The sequence below is a fragment of the Mus musculus genome, chromosome 11, assembly GCF_000001635.26.
Source record: "Mus musculus strain C57BL/6J chromosome 11, GRCm38.p6 C57BL/6J".
Lineage (NCBI taxonomy): Eukaryota > Metazoa > Chordata > Mammalia > Rodentia > Muridae > Mus > Mus musculus.
The window spans coordinates 53,474,134-53,491,363 of NC_000077.6; the positions used below are offsets into that span (position 1 = coordinate 53,474,134).

The window sequence follows — 17,230 nt, forward strand, 5'->3', positions numbered from 1 at the left end:
CCACGTGCACCCTCCACTATGTGCGTCTGCACAAGCGCGCACACAAACACATGCACACATGGGGTGGGTGAGGAGAGCATCCAGATACGGATAGTCTGTGGCACACACAAGGCTTGTTAATAACTTCAGCACATTGAAACTGTGCCTGGAACATACTTAACAAACACAGCTTGCAGATTCATTACCCGTGTCCTGAATCTTCAATTAGGCAATCGAGGCTTGTTCTGGAGTAAACCCCGCCTCCATCAAAGGCACTGTAAAACACTCACACATACCTGCAGCAACAATTGTCTTCCATGAAAAGCCCACTCTCCTGGGACAACCTTTAGCACCTTAACCGTCTCAACAGTTAACTTTTCGATTACATTTATTTATTTGTTTACATGTGCCTGGGTGCATTTCATGGTGAGTGTGTGTGTGTGCATGTTTACTTGTGTGCAGGTGCAAATGTGTGTGTGGGTGCACGCGCATGCCCACATGCGTGGTCTCCAGAAGGCAACCGCAGGTGCCTTTCCTCAGATGCTGTCCCCTTGCATTTTTAATTTGTGCCTTCTGTGGATTTTTGTTCTGTTCTGTTTTGGTTTTGGCAGGATTGCTCAGTAGCCTGGATCTCACTAAGTAGGCTAGGCTGGCTGGGTCCAGGGTACCCTCTGTCTCTGCCTTCCCAGCAGTGAGATTACAGGAATGTGCCACCATACCTCGGATTTATATCATCATCATCATCATCACCATCACCACCACCACAATCATCATCAATTTATTTGTGTGCATGAGTGTTTTGCCTGCATACCATTTGAGTGCCTGGTGCCCCCGAAACTCAGAAAGGATGCCTGACCTCCTGAACTGAAGTTTCAGAGGTTGGGAGCTGTCATGTTCCATCATTCTGAGAACCAAAGCCAGTCCTCTGGAAGAGTGACCAGTGCCCTTAACCCCCGACCCACTTCTCCAGCCCCACTCCAGGTTTTCTTGTTTGTTCGTTTGGTTGGTTTTTAGAGACACGGTCTCTCTATGTAGCCCTGGCTGTCTTGGAACTCACTGTGTAGACCAGGCTAGCTTTGAACTCACAGCAATCCACCTGTTTCTGTCTCCCAAGTGCTGGAATTAAAGGCGTGTGCCATACACCTGGCCACCTGGAATTTTTTTTTAAATATATGGATTTTTAGGATCATGAGTTTATGAAGCAAGCACTTTACCAACTCACCTCTCTCTCTCTCTCTCTCTCTCTCTCTCTCTCTCTCTCTCTCTAACTAGTGATTTTCTTTTAAGAAAATAAACATACGATTCTTCTCACACACTGTCATTCTCACTGACTTCCCTCACAGTTCCAGAACAGTCTCGACCTGCGAGGGAACAGCAATGGTTCCTAACACCCAAGCTGTGGGGTTATTGATTCTTCACTCTTAGCAAACGATTCATGTCACTTGGAGGTTTTCAGGATCCTGGGGAAACATGAAGATTTCCCTGGCAGCTGACGTAGCTCTCCTGGGAGGTAAGCTCTCTGTGATCGCTGGTTCTCTTCGCTGCTCTTTGTCTCTCAAGCGAGGTCATGTCTGCCCCTGGGACCTTTGTCACCCCTTCTCAGTCTGGCTTTTCCTTCACCACAGAAAACCTCTTAATGTTTCATTCTGCCTCCTGGAGCTTGAGCTACACCAAATTGCTGTGATTATTGCCTCTCCACATTTTTTCTGCAGAGGCAGATGATTTAATTTGCATTTTAAAATAATTTATGCAGGCTAGCTAGAATTCCCGGCAGAGGAAGCAGAAAGAGTGGGATTGGGGCTTGCATTTATCCGTAGTTCACGGCTATAATGCCTGTGTGGTTGATTCCTTTCCTTTGCAAAGAAATCCGAACTCTTTGAATATAGAATGCTTGAGTGGGGCGGTGGGAATATAAAGAGGACATTCCATAGATAAAACAGGAGCAGGATGTAGCTAGTGGGTGATTTTGTCCAATATGGGAGACACCCTGGATTCACTCTTTATTTAGCCCTGGGGAGGGGTGGGGAGGAAGGAAGAGGGCAGCATGATGGTCCAGCAGGAACAGCGCTTGCCTAGTGTGCTTGACAACCTATATTCAATGCTGGATCTCACAGTGAAGGAGAGAACCGACTCCTGAAATTGTCTCCTGACCTCTGCATATGCTCCATGGTACCTGCGGACCCACACTCCCTCCAGCTCACACAGAACGAGATGTTATTGTTATCATTATTTTAATGATTTGGTTTTTTTGTGTGTATATGGGTGTATGTCTACATAGAGGTATTGAGTCCAGAGCTAAAGGAGTCTGTGAACTGACAGATGTGAGTCCCGAGAACCAAACTGCAGTCCACTGCAAGAGCTTCTAACATTATATGCTTTTAACCGCTGAGCCATCTCTCCAGCCCCGATAATACCATCCCATTCAATAAGGAAAACCAGAGAAGGGCACTCCACACAAGCCGAAATAAAACCAGAAACTATTTATTTCATTGCTTACATTGTTCCATAATTGACGATTAGGATGCCTTTAATGATTTCAAAGGTCTCACTGACAAATATAGGAAAGGAAGCCATACTCCATGTGCCACAAGAACCATTCAGTATGACTGATGACATGCAAACATAATTTTCAAAAACAGTAATATATCATGATTTCATACAAAAAGTTGACTGAGCAAAGAGATGTCATACCTCAGAGGGGGGGGATTACTTTTACAGTTCTCCTGTGCCCACCCAGACCTCGGGGCCCATGAGCCTGCCCCATTCATAGGAAGGAACGAAGGGGCAGAAGTTAAACCACTCATCGAGGTCTCTGCTCTACATTTGCTATTTCAAATGGTTTTTGAAAAATGAATATCACATACTTATTTGTTCAGAACTTTCATATAAAAAAGTAGCAATCACTTCAGTTTCTATTTATCAGTTTTTTTTCCTTCTGGTATAATAACTTCTTTTTTTGTTTGACTAGTCAGTCACCCATTGCACTGAAAACTATGGATTCAGAATTCACAATTAAATCATAATTAAAAAAAAATTAAAATGGCATGCCAAATCAAAGCAGCCACCGGTTAGTGATGAACACATGTTCCGGAGTAGTTTAAAAGTATTTACCAAAACGTCTCGTTCTTTCTGCGTTAAATCACTTCACTTTCACTCTCAAGATACACTTTTGTTTGTTTGTTCATTTTCTGTCCACTTTGAGGTTTTTTTTTCTTCTGGTGTGGGATTTGTGTGTGTGTGTGTGTTTCTGTCTGTCTGTCTGTCTTTGTCCGTGTGTGTGTGTGCACGGAGGTTGTTTGTTTTGTTTTGAGTCAGAGTCTCTCTGTGTAGCCCTGGCTGGCCTAGAACTTGCTCTGTAGACCAGGTTGGTCTTAAACTCACAGAGATCTGCCTGTCCCTGCCTCCCAAGTGCTAGGATTAAAAACATGGCTCACAAGCCCAACCATACCCTTGTTTCTCAATATTCGACATTCACAGTATAATTGGGATTAGTTACATTCATTAGGCTCACAATAGTTACTCCATGTTCAAGATTCCAGAATCTGTACTGCCTACAATGAGGTAGATAAGCTTTAGTGTTGTTGGCTTAGGACTAATTTCTTTTAGACTCAACCATCTCTTTAAAAGATAAATTTCCAAAATATTTAGCAAAAAACTGAAAGTGTCTTACTACTTTGCCTAAAAATGGAAAAAAATAGAATTTCAAAGGTATTATCAAAGTTGCTGTACCCCATTCTAATTTAAAAACAGAATAAAAGCATCAAATTACAAAGCCACTGCAGATCTTAAGTCGCCATCTTTGAACATCTGGAAAGCCACCCTCTACTTCTGATTTGGGAATGTGTCCACCCAGAGGCCTCTGGTTAACACCTCCAGGGGCCAGACCAGCTGCTGCCCCTTAACCTTTGACCCTAAACTTCAAGTCTCCTCCCAAGATCGGGCATGACTGCTTGGTTTCTCTAACGGGGGAAAAAGAATCCCATCTCTGTAGGCACGTCAAATTTCAAACAGAAGGTGGAGGCCCATCTGGTTACACCAGGCTGCAATAGATAAAATCGGAAATGAGACAGACTGCCGGTTTGGGGCCTGTCTTGGACAGGCTTAGACAGCGTGCCACAGGCCCTGGTAGGTGGTAGCTCCAATGCCATTCAGGTTGGAGGGGGCAGACTGGGCACTAAACCAGCTAAAGGTCCTGGAGTGGATCGATGAGAGATTTCGGTGAAGGACGGCAGGCCACCGCGAATCTTGGTCTTTTTTCGGGGAGCCATGGGCGAGGCACCCAAGAACTTGCTGAAGGAACTTGACTTCTTCAAGCCACGAGCCAGGTCCTGGAGCATCAAGTCATCGGCCAGGACGCCCAGAAACGCACTAGTGGTGGAGCTGAGGATGGTGGCGGCTACCTGCACGGGGTGCCGAGACACAAGGCTCCCACTGCCACCACTGGCCGCATCAGGCTCCATCATAGATCGCAGGCCAGGGTCACCCAGTAAACGCCTCAGCGCGTAGGAGGAGCCAGGCCGTAGGTACTGGTAGGCACGCCGGCCGCTGTAGTCGCGGACGTGCACTTGGGCACCCAAGCGCACCACTAGCAGCACAGCAGCATCCTCGTGGCCGTGCAGAGCCGCCAGGTGCAGCGGCGTGTAGCCACCGTGAGAGCGCGCGTTCACGTCCACGGGCGCGCCTCCACGCCGCGCCACCTCCACCAGCTGTAAAGCCATCTCCCGGTCGCCGTTCTTGGCCGCCCAGTGTAGCGCGGTGAAGCCGGACATGAAGTCGCGCTTGGCAGCCAGGCCGCGGTCCCGCAAGAGCAACCCGTGCAGCTGGTGACTCCAACGACCGCTGGCCGTGCGCACCAGCCACTCGTGCTCCGTGGGCTCCAGGGGCACCGCGGGTGACGGTAGCGGCGCGACGGGCATCTCCTCCGTGTCCGGACTCAGCAGGCGCGGACCGGCGCGGGACAGGCGCCTGAGATGCGGGGAACGGCCGGGTCCCAGGTGGAGTCCCAGACCCGACTCCTCTACCGAAAGCCTCCGCAGGAGCATCGGGGAGCCCCGTGGGCTCGGCTCCTCCGAGCGCTGCCGGCGCAGGCCCTGCTCCTCCGCGCGGATCCGCAGCGCCGCGGGGCCAGGAACGACGCAGCGCACCGGCAGCATGCAAGGCTTCTGCGGTGGCACTTGCGCCGTGGGAGGTGCAGGCTCCGGGCCTGGCGACTCTGTGCTCGTCAGGGCCAGCCCCGACGGCACGCTGGCGGGTCGGGCTAGCTCCGAGGACCGAGGTAGCGCCGGATCCTCCGGCCCCCCGGGCTGTGGCGCTGAGCCTGATGGCGCCTCAACCTGGGTGACCTCTGAGGGTAGGGTCTCAGGGGTGTGCTGTAGCTCGGATGGTGCGGACGAGTCCTCCGGCGGTTCTCCTGATCGCTGTGGGGAGTGGGGAGCCCCGGGGGCACAGTTGTCCTCCGCTGGGACAGCAGCGCACTGGGCCAGCGCGGCTGGCACTCCAGGGCTGGAGGGGAGTGGGGCCTCGGGTCCTTCCGGCGGCCGGGGCTTCTTTCTCAGCACCACGAACTTGACCCCATCCAGCTCCTTCACCACGGCCACGTTGTTGACGAACTGCTTGAAGCGGTCCCTACGGGCCGCGCGGCCCCGTGGGTCCCCAGCGTCCAGCAGCGGCTTGAAGCGGCTCAGCAGCTCGGAGTTGCGCACCTGCCCGCCGTGCTCCCGCAGGAAGCCCAACACCGCCGCCTGGCTCACCCCTGCGGCAGCAGCGGCGGCAGCGGCGGCGGCTGCCAGCGCCATTCTCGGTGTCTGCGACTCCGGGGTCGCCCCAGCCGCCCAGCCGGGCTCACCTGGGACTCTGATTTCCGAAACTGGACTGCAGTCACGCCCTCGCCGCCGTGCTGAGAAGTCTCCGGGCGAAGGGCACCTGGGACTCCTATCCTCCGCCTGCGCCAGGCCTGGCCCCCAGACTGGGGGGTAGGTTGCTGCTGAGAGGTCCTGTCCAATGGGCGCCAGGCTCCATGCCCCTGTGCGGCGCTCGGCTTACAGGTGACAGCTGCCACTGGAGGTGCGGAGGGAATGGGAAAGCGGAACCTCTCTGCACTGCCCCCACCAATTAAAGGCGGAATTAAAGGCGCAGCGTTGCTCTTCAGCTCCACTCCCGGTTGCTAGGTGGGTGTGTTCCCTGGGGATGTTGCAGCGTATGGGCGAGGCGTGGGTATTTATTACCTTCAGCACTATTTACCACAAAATAAAAGCAATATTTTACATATATATGTCCTTGCACTGCATATATTGCATCAATACCTCTCCAATGTCTGATGCTTTTTATATAGGGGGAAAAAAACCAACCAGATTTACAAAATTCATAGCAAGAACAGTTCCCTGTGTGGTATTGAGTGCAGGGTACTGGAGGCTCACAAGAGGTTTAGGAAGCAGTTTTCTCATGATAGATAATACTTTTTGAAATGTGGAGCTTTGCGATCTACATATTTTATTATTCGTTGACTTTCTGTCTCTCTGTCTCTCTCTGTCTATCTGTTTCTCTCTCTCTCTCTCTCTCTCTCTCTCTCTCTCTCTCTCTCTCTCTGTGTGTGTGTGTGTGTGTGTTTTGTAGGTCAGAAAGAAGATAACTTGAGACATTGGTTCGGCTTTCCATCATTACATGGGCTCTGGAGTGCAAATTCACATCATCTGGTTTGGTGGCAGGCACCTTTACTCACTGAGCCATTCCAAAAATACCCCCTTTATTTTTGTCTCTATATGAAGTTCAAGTTGGTCTGGAACTTGTGCTGTCACCGCCTCAGTCCTGAGTGCTAGGATTATAGGTGTGTGCCACCATGCTTGCCCAAAATAACCCATTTCATATAGGATTTCAGGAATAAACCCACAGGAAAAAACAAAGAAGGAAAAAATATCAGCAGCAGAAATGACCATTAACATTTTGACATACTTTCTTCTACTATGAATTCATGTGTCTTTTATACTTTAAAAATTAAAAAAAAAAAGCAAAATAGAAACCATATTGAAGTGTTAAGTATGGAACCCAGGGCTTTACAAATGCCAGGATACAGCACCACACCTCCAGCCCATGCTGTTTCTAAAACTTCAGTTATTTCACAAATATTTATTGAGAACATAGCCAGGCCCTTTCAGGCTGTGATACATGTTAGCAGAGATAAACGCTTTGACCTAGCAGAGTTCATTTATCAGGAGGAAACAGAAGTCAGAAAGCTCTGTAATGTGCTATGTGAGCTATAGCATACCCTAGAAATACTATAGAGAACACTATAGTATAGAAATACTATAGAGAACACTATAGTATAGAAATACTATAGAGCATGGAGAAGCTCACCAGGGACAGGGTGGGGGTTTCAGCTGGGCAGTGGTACAGGACAGCATCCATTGTGAAGGTGAACCGAGGGTGTGGGGTAGGGAGTTATGCAGATGAGAAAGAACTTCTTCAGTGAGGGTGGAGGCGGGGTTGCTTGCTTCATTTTTGTTGTTTGTTGTTTCCAACTTTTATTTATGTGTGGTATGTGGTGGGCACAGGCAGACGTGCAATGGTGCAGGGATGGGGGTTAGAGACATCATCCAGGAGTTCTCCCCTTCACCATGTGGACTCAGAGAGGATTTAACACAGCTCAGACACCTTGGGGGGGGGGTGTTCTTTCTGAGCAAGTCTCTCATATGACCCATGATGACCTCAAACTCCTGCAGATGCTGTCCTTAAACTTCTGATCATCTTGTTCTTACCTCCCAAATGCTGAGATTACAGGCTTTTACCACTGTGTGTGTGTGTGTGTGTGTGTGTATCCAACTAGAATATATATATATATATATATATATATTCCCAGGCTAGCCTGGAAACTCAGTTCTCCTGCCTTACTCTTCTGAGTACTGGGAGTACAGGTGTGTACCATCATGCTGGGCTTTTTTGTTGTTTCTGGTTTTGTCTATTGTTTGTTTGTTCTTGAGACTAGGTCTCACTATGTAACCCTAACTGGCCTAAAACTATGTAGACCAGGCTAGCCCAAATTTATAGAGATCCACCTGCCTCTGCCAATACCTGAGTGCTGGGATTAAAGGCATGTGTCATCAGGCCTGGCTAGCTATGCTGGGCTTTTGAGTAGGGGTGTTGTTGTTTGGACAGGGTTCCTCTGAATAGTCTTGGTTGTCCTGAAACTCACTCTATAGACCAGGATAGACTGGAACAGCAATATCTGCCTACCTCGGCCTCCCAACTGCTGGGATTAAAGGTAGGCACCATCATTGTGGCTAGTATCTTTTCTTTTTAATTTTTAAAAATTTTCATTTAATTTTGTGTGTTATGTCTTGCGCTACATGCATGCCTCGTGCCAACAGAGGCCAGAAGAGGGCTTCAGATCCCAGAAGCAGGAGCTATGAAAGGTTAGGAGCTGCCACAGTAGCTGGGAACTGGACTGAGGTCCTCCGGAAGGTCAGCCAATGTTCCTAACCACTGAGCCTCCTTTCCAGCCCCATTAGCTCCTTATTTTATGTTATCAATGTTTTTCCAGTTGTCATTTGTCTTTTAATTTTGTTTTCTGTTGACACTCATTTTAGAAAACTGGTCTTCTTTGTAAGTCTTTTTCACTGAAAGTTATAAATGTAAAACAAGAAGGTATCTCTGCGCTGAAGAAATAGCTCAGCGGTTAAGAACACAGGCTGCTCTTCTAAAGATCCTGAGTTCAATTCCCTGCAACCCACATGGTGGCTCACAACCATCTGTCATGGGATCCGATGCCCTCTTCTGGTGTGTCTGAAGGCAGCTGCAGTGTGTACTCATATACATAAAATAAATAAATAAATAAATAAATAAATCATTAAATAAAAAGAAAAATAAATCAATAAAGAGAAAGTATCTTTACCATGTAAAAGAACATTTAGGACAAACGTCTCCTGTATTAATCAATCAACATAAAGAGTGAAACCAACATACTTGAGAGAAAATTTTGTGTATTTCAACATACTAATTTATTTTTTATCTATTTTGTCTGTATATATGCATGAGTGTCTCTGTCAGGGGACAAGTCTCAGGAGTCAGGAATCCTCTTCCGGTGAAACTCTCAGAAACCAGTTTCTCCTGCCACCGCACTGAAGTCTCAGAAGTTACTGGCTGCTTTTTCAAAGGACCCATGTTTGATTCCAAATACCCACGTGGTGACTCAGAACCATCTGTAGCTCCAAGGCCAGGGAATCTGATGCCCTCTTCTTATCTTTGTGGGCTTGTTGACAAGCACCTTTATCTATCAGGCCATCTTGCTAGCCCGGTCCATATTACTTTTTCTTGAAATCTACCCCAACTCACACCCTAATAAAACCTGCCTCACCGTCCCCAAGTCTAGGACACTGCCTTTGTCTACAGCTGACTCCAGAAGCATACATTGCCTATTTGGGGTGTAAACAGTGAGCCAAGGCCCCTGTGAAGAAGATAGCACCAGTCTTTGAGGAGCTCACCACTCAATGTATCAGAGAAAAGCTGCCAAGCAATTTTGCTCCTTGGCACAGAAAACAGGATCTCCGGGTGCTTGCCAGAAGGGTGGTTCAAGGGCAGCAGGTGGGGAAAGTCCTCACGGCCAGCTGAAGGCTAGGGAGGAGACAGAAAGCTAAGTTCAGGGCAAGGCATACCAAGCTTGTTAGCAGTTTAGGGTGTGTCTGTCCCACAACTCTAGAAGATAACACCGGGTTAGCACTCTTGCCGTGGGTGAGAGGCCCTGGGTGCCAGTTTGGACTCTATCCTGTCTGGAATGGAATTCCAGAGAACCCTCTTTCTCTTAGTTTACTAGGTTAGAGAGATGGCTCAGTGGCTAAGAGTACACACTGCTCTCACAGAGCACCTGAATTTGGCTCCCAGCAACTATATAAGGCAGTTCACAACTGCCAGGAATTCCTGTTCCAGGGGACCTGACACCTCTGGCCTCCACAAACATGGCACACACTGTCATGCACCCACATACATATACATATAATTAAAAATTAATCTATGAGGTTGGGCTGGGTTGGAGAGATGGCTCAGAGGTTGAAAGTACTGACTGATCTTCCAGAGGTCCTAAGTTCAATTCCCAGCAACCACATGGTGGCTCACAATCGTCTGTAATAGAATCTGATGCCCTCTTCTGGTGTGTAGGCATTTATGCAGACAGGATAGTGTGTATATAATAAATGAATGAATAAATAAATAAATAAATAAAATTTTAATTAAAATAAGGGGCTGGAGAGATAGCTCAGTGGTTAAGAGCACTGGTTGCTCATACAGAGGTTTCCAGCACCCACATGGCATCTCAGAATTATTCATAACTCCTGTTCCAAGGGATCTGATGCTGACCTCTGTGACCTCTGTGACCACCAGGCACACATGTGGTACACATACATGCATATAGGCAAAATACTCAAACCCAAATATAAAATAATTGGTTTTTTGAGACAGTGTTTCTCTGTGTAGCCCTGGCTGTTCTGGAACTTACATTGTAGACCAGGCCGTCCTTGAACTCACAGCGATCCTCCTGCCTCTGCCTCTCAAGTACTGGGATCAAAGGCATGCACCACTACCACCCAGCTAAAATAAACACTTTTTAAATTAAAAAAGGAAAATATTTATATTTTACTCTTATTGTTTTGGTTTTTTTTTTAAAGATTTGTTTATTTTATGTATATGAGTACACTGTAGCTGTCTTCAGACATACCAGAAGACATACCAGAAGACCCCTTTACCGATGGCTGTGAGCCACCATGTGGATGCTGGAATTGAACTCAGGACCTTTGGAACAGCAGTCAGTGCTCTTAACCACTGAGCCATCTCTCCAGCCCTATTGTTTTGGTTTTTAATCACATTTATTTACTCTCTCTCTTTGTGGTGTGTGTGTGTGTGTGTAAAAGCCACGGCATGTGAGCAAAGGTCAGAAGATAATCTGCAGTGGTCAGTTTTTTCCTTCCACCCTGTGGGTTCCAGGCTTCACAGAAAGAGCCTTTACCTCTTGCACATTGTTGCCATCCCTGTTTGCTTCTTTGTTTATTTATTGTTTTTTTTTTTATTAGGGTCTCACTATTGCCCAAACTGATCTAAAATTTACTCCATAACTCAGGCTGTCCTTGAACTCATGAAGATCCTCAATTTTAACTTCAAGTGTGAGCCACCACACCAGCTTATTTATTTTCTGATCAGATCAGAAATTCAGCATTTATGGTTTTCCAATTTGTAAGAGTTTCCAAAATACAAAAAGAACTACGATTTGTTAGAGAGCCACTCAGAATTTTGCTACTGCATTCCAGTGAGATTTATTTATTTACAATTTGGGGGACTGGGTCTCATATAACCCAGCTTAGCCTTGAACTTGATAACCAATGAAGACAACTAGGACTACTTGGAGAGACAGTCTCAAACCCCTGAGACACACACACACATACAGAATAGCCAGTGATCACCTTGAACTCCCAGTCTCCTGATATCCCTCCAATTTCCCAAGGGTTAGGGTTACATTCATAACTGAGCCAGGCCCCTACTTATGTATTCATTCATTTATTCATTCATTCATTCATGCATTCATTCACTCATTTATTCGTTTTGGTGATACTAGGTCTCAAACTCAAGGCTGTGCACACTCAAAGCAAGTGTTCTGCTGCTGAGCCACACCTCATTTAGAAATACTATGCAGACTGGATTAAACCACATTTTTTTTCTTGCTTGCTTATGCTTTTCTAATTTATTTGATTATGAGTGCTCTGTCTGCATGTACACCTGCCTGCCAGAAGAGGGCATCAGATCCCATTACAGACGGTTGTGAGCCACCACGTGGTTGCTGAGGATTGAACTCAGGACCTGTAGAAGAGCAGTGCTCTTATCCGCTGAGTCATCTCTCCAGCTCATATTGTTATTTATTTATTTAAACTTATGACTTTCACATCATGCACTTCAGTCCCACTCATGTCCCTGTCTCCTCAAATCTGCCCTTTGCCCTTATAGCCTCCCTCCCCAAATAAAACACACACACACACACACACACACACACACAAAAGCATAGAAATCTCATCGTGGTCTCTGTACTGTGTCACAGTGTGTCCCACCGTGTATCCCTCTGTCCACACATCTTCATTTGCAAATGTTCTTTGCAATGCGTCATTGGTCTGGTTTGAAATCTCTGGCTTTTGTGATATCATCAATATCAGATCCTCCTCAGGACTCCTTCTGGTTATCCCATTGCCTTGTGTCATGAAGGTCCTGCAGCTTTGGATCAGCAGGACTGGTCCTTTCATGCAATTTAACCATTCCCAGATTACATAGATTTTGAGATGGGCCAATTCAGACCCCTGGGTCTGGGCCTGAGTGGAAACTGAGCCAGCCAGCCTGCCGGCTTTCCCTTGTCTGTACCACCAGGGCATGTTCTCTAACACTGCTCTGACTGGGCCACCCAATCCATCTGCAGGAGGCAGGGCCAGCTCTCCTGCTCCCATGCCCTCAGGGCGGGTACATCAGAACCAGAGCCAGCTCCACTGTGTTGTCCAGTCAAGGTGCGGGGGTGGAGGTGGTGAGTGAGGTGGGGTGGGGGGAACCACTTCCAAGTGCTGCAGCCTGGGGGTGGGGTGGGGGGCTGGGACAGCTCTCCTGCTCTCATACCCTGGGGTCTGGTTTGCCCGTGATTTGTCATCAGGGCCAGCTCCACTGTATTGCCCAGGTGAGGTGCAGGGCTTAATCTCCCGAATGCTACAACCAGCGAGGAGGCAGGGCTTTCTCTCCCTCTCTAATGACCCCAAGGCCAGCTTTCCTGACTACTGCTGGCGGTGAGGGGCAAGGCGGGGAAGACATCAGCCCCGCACCTATGCTAGCTCACAGCAGAAGAGTGGTGGACTCAGCTCTCCTGCGCTCTCGGGGGCTGGATCACCTGTCCCCTCCCCACCACACACACACACTCCAGGGTCAGCTCTGCTGTGTTGTTCGGGAGAGAAACAGGATGTGCAATCTGAGTGTTGCAGCTGGTGAGAGGCAGGGCTAGCTTTCCCGAGATCACGACCCTGTGGGCTGTTTTTCCAACTGCCCGATGTGATGAGGGGTTGGGGCAAGGAGGGTATCATCTCTGCGCCCCCTGCCATTCCACGTCAGAGTGTGGGGTCAGCTGTCCTAAACTCATGACCTTGGGGACTGTTCTCTCATACATACCCCTGCCTCCAGGCCAGCTCCACTGTGATGCCTGGGTATGTCGCAGGACCTGCTATCCGGGAAGGCTGCCGCGGTGAGAGGTGGGGCCCGTTCTCCAGAGCGTGACAGGCAATGAGGGGCGGGGCCAGTTGGTTTGCCCGTGATTTGTCATCAGGGCCAGCTCCACTGTATTGCCCAGGTGAGGTGCAGGGCTTGTGGTCCCCAGCGGCCGCAGCGAGCACAGACCTCATGTTCTCTAGCGGCCGCAGCGAGCACAGACATCCTCATGTTCTCTAGTGTTAATATGAGCTGCTACATAGACACGGAGCAGGTTAGGACTTCACCCCAGGTGGCAGGGTTGGCCACTCACAAGAGGCTCCGCCTCTCCACCCTGAGTCTCCAGTTCCATCTCTCTTCATAAATGCTCAAGATGCTCCACTTTTTTCTCTCCCATCTGACCACCCCATACTTACACATTGTGGTGGTTATCACTGCAGGCTGACCATGAGGCTGGTGGCCTTGAAGATATCCTCCATGCTGCCTTTTATTTAAAAAATATGTTTGGTGGAGGCACCGTGTGGTAGAGGAAGAGGGTGTCTCTGCAAACCCATACTGAGGCATCCATTCCCCCCTGAGGTACCAGCCACACGACGGTATAGTATAGAATACAGTTTATTTAAGGAATGGGGAAGGAAGTTGCGCGGGAGTAGAGACAGAGAAAGGGAGAGAAGGTAGGGGGAGAGAATAGAGGAGTAGAGGCTGGCCATGAGCACTTGGGGTGGGGAGTGGAGAGAGAGGGGGAAGAGGGTAAGGGGCAATAGCTAGACGAAAAGAGAATAGAGCAACAGAGTGAGGAGGGAGCAAGCAGCCCCTTTTACATCGAGTCAGGCACACCTGGCTATTGCCCGGTAACTGTGGGTTGGAGACTAGGCAAAACACTCCATCTGCACTATAGAGTGTGCTGGAAAGTGGGTTGGTTGTCTATGGCTCACCTGTGCTGTGCACTGAATGATAGGTCTGTGGCTGGCATGGGGGTCTGCAGGTCTCTGTCTGTCTTCCTCCTGCTGCACTGTGTTGCCTGGATTTGACTTGATTTGAGTTGATTTGATTTTTATGAGTCCTAGGTATAAGACAGCTTTGGCTACCAAGCCAGGCATCAAACTAGTTGAACATCTGCTCTGTCCTGACTGACATAAGAACAGCAACGCCAACAAGTTGTCTTTTTGCCCACTGCCAGGGGGTTATTTTTGGTTTTTTGAAACAGGGTTTTTCTATATAGCCCTGGCTATCCTGGAACTCACTATAGACATCAAGCTGGCCTAGAACTCAGACAGATCCACCTGCCTCTGTCTCTCAAGTGCTGGGATTAAAGATGCCTACCACCATGCCTGACCATCTTTATTTTATTCCTTTGTTTGTTTGTTTGCTTGCTTGCTTGTTGTTGTTGTTGTTTTGAGACAGAGTTTCTCTGTGCAGTCCTGGCTGTCCTGGAACTCACTCTGTAGACCAGGCTGGCCTCGAACTCAGAATCTGTCTGCCTCTGCCTCCCAAGTACTGGGATTAAAGGCATGCACAACCACTGCCCGGCTCCTTTATTTAATTTTAATTTTTTATTATTATTTTTGGTTTTTTTGTTTTGTTTTTGTTTTTGTTTTTGTTTCCGAGACAGGATTTCTCTGTGTAGCCCTGGCTGTCCTGGAACTCACTCTGTAGATTAGGCTGGGCTCGAACTCAGAAATCTGCCTGCCTCTGCCTCCCGAGTGCTGGGATTAAAGGTGTGTGCCACCAACGCCCGGCTTATTTTATTTTTAAAGGTATATTTATTTTTATTTTATATGCATGAGTGTTTTGCCTGTATGTATGTATGTATGTATGTATGTATGTATGTATGTATGTATACCATATTTGCGCAGTGCCAGTGGAAGCCAGAAGGGGGCATCAGATACCCTGGAACTGTTAGCCACCATGTGGGTGCTGGGAACTAAATCTGAAGGTTTAAACCTAGAGCTAAATCTAAAACTAGTTCAAATTGAGCCTAGGCTGCTTGAAACCCTGTTTAAAAACAAAACAAAACAAAACAAAACACAAAACCTTGGATATTTGTCACAGTCCTCTGTCCTCAAAGGCTGGAGGGGAGCGGGGAGGGCCAGTGCACTAGCCCGTCAGCATTGATGTGTTTTGAACTCATTTTGACAGTGTCCACTGAGAAGAGACAGGAGATTAAAAACTGATTGAACAGGAATTGCTGCTACAGGCAAAATGAATTGACAGGGCTCAGCAGACGCCAGGCTTTGAGCTACACAAAGAAACTCGCCCAAGGTCACAGATCATGATTGGCTAAGCTTGACCTCAAATTCGAGACTGTCGGTGCTGGATTCCCAGGCAAAGTTAGATTGCCAAGGTTTAAAATCGCCCTTCTGAATGTTCAATAAGTAAATGTAAGGAAAACTCCTAAGAATTAGTGTGTCCGTTCTCGGGCATCTGCGTACTCTCAGCATCAATATTTTAAATGATTTGTTTCTAATTCGAGTAAATGTCAGGGTGAGGAGGCTCCTGCTGTCCTGTTCCCCAGGCTACTTTTTAAATTTTGGTGCCCCACTGCCAATGAGGCCACTGAATCAATTTGTCCAGTGATTCAGCAGTTTGTCCACAGGCATTAGGGAAATCAGATATAAAATGTGTATTTATGGCAAGAGTAAAATTCCACAACATGCCTTGAACACAGTGGAGACAATACGGTAAGTATTGTCTTTTACTCGGGTTAAGCTTGAAGGCCGGCAGACTGTAACTGCTGTCAGAGAGGAGAAACTCTATATCAGAGGTTCTCAACCTTCCCAATGCTGCAGCCCTTTCATACAATTCCCCATGTTGTAGTCACCCCAGCTATAACATGATTTCCTTGCTGCTTTGTGACAGTAATTTTGCTACTGTTGTGACTCTTACCTGAGTTTTCCAATGATCTTACAAGACCCCCGTGAAAGGATTGTTCCACCCACAGGTTAAGAGCCCCTACTCTAGCGGGGCAGTGGTGGCTCACACCTTTAACCCAGAACTTGGGAGGCAGAGGCATGTGGATTTCTGAGTTCGAGGCCAGCCTGGTCTACAGAGTGAGTTTTAGGACAGCCAGGGCTACACAGAGAAACCCTGCCTGTCTCGGGGGAAAAAAAAAAAAGAACCCTTACCCTAAAGAGATAGTTATACCTCTTCTTTTGGCTATCAGACTAGTGATACAAAGCATTCCAAAGAATTAATGTCCCCGCAATCCCATGCCATCGGATGAGGAGCTTGTGTTCCAGGAGGAGCTTCTGACAACTTGTCAGACCACCTTGGACACACACAGGAGCCAGACAATAATGGGTCAGTCAGTGATGAGAGGGAACACACCCTGGTTAGGACTGTTTAATTATGTATGCATATATCTCATGCCTTCCATTTAAAACCGTCAGTGCCAGTGAGGTGAACTTGCTGGGTGGGTGGGACCTGAAACTCTTTATTTGTTCCTTTCTCAGTATGGTCACATGGATAAACCTCTTTCCCTATACTTTGATATTTCTTGTCTCTTTAATTGGTAAAGTGAGGACATGTAGGTGACCACAGGGGGCTGCCAGGGCCTAGGCTTGTACCCTAAAATATCCAGAAGCAAGGGTGGCAAGCCCTTTGTAGTTATTAAGGCTACTTAGTTAAATAAACATAAATTTTACAAGCTCAGGCCAGGTCTAGAGAGATGGTTCAGTGGTTAAGAGACTGTTCTTCCAGAGGTCCTGAGTTCAATTCCCAGCAACCACATGGTGGCTCACAACCATCTGTAATGGGATCTGATGTCCTCTTCTGGTGGGTCTGAAGACAGCGACAGTGTACTTGTAAAAATAAATCTTAAAAAAAGAGAGAGGGAGGGAGACAGAGAGAGAGAGAGAGAAGGAGAGAGAGAGGGAGAGAGAGAGAGAGAGAGAGAGAGAGAGAGGGAGAGAGAGAGAGAGAGAGAGAGAGAGAGAGAAAGCGCTCAGGCCAAGCAGGATGCTGTGGCACCGCCTTTAATCCCAGCACTTGGGAGTCAGAAGTCAGTGGAACCTCAAGGCCAGCCTGGTCTATATAGTGAGCTCCTGGA

The 17,230-nt window shown here is 47.8% G+C and overlaps 1 protein-coding gene and 1 long non-coding RNA gene across 2 annotated transcripts; both read right to left on the reverse strand.

Moving 5' to 3' along the window:
* Positions 1–2,444: 2,444 nt before the first annotated feature.
* On the reverse strand, positions 2,445–6,062 carry Sowaha (sosondowah ankyrin repeat domain family member A). Its single transcript, NM_183173.2, has one exon. The coding sequence runs from the start codon at positions 5,772–5,774 to the stop codon at positions 4,128–4,130; it is 1,647 nt and encodes a 548-aa protein (NP_898996.2). The 5' UTR covers positions 5,775–6,062; the 3' UTR covers positions 2,445–4,127.
* A 2,888-nt stretch (positions 6,063–8,950) lies between these two features.
* Gm19835 lies at positions 8,951–13,489 on the reverse strand. Its single transcript, XR_106225.5, has 2 exons — positions 13,147–13,489; positions 8,951–9,582 (listed from the first exon to the last, which is right to left on the reverse strand). It is a non-coding gene; the product is annotated as a predicted gene, 19835 (long non-coding RNA).
* Between the last annotated feature and the right edge of the window lie 3,741 nt (positions 13,490–17,230).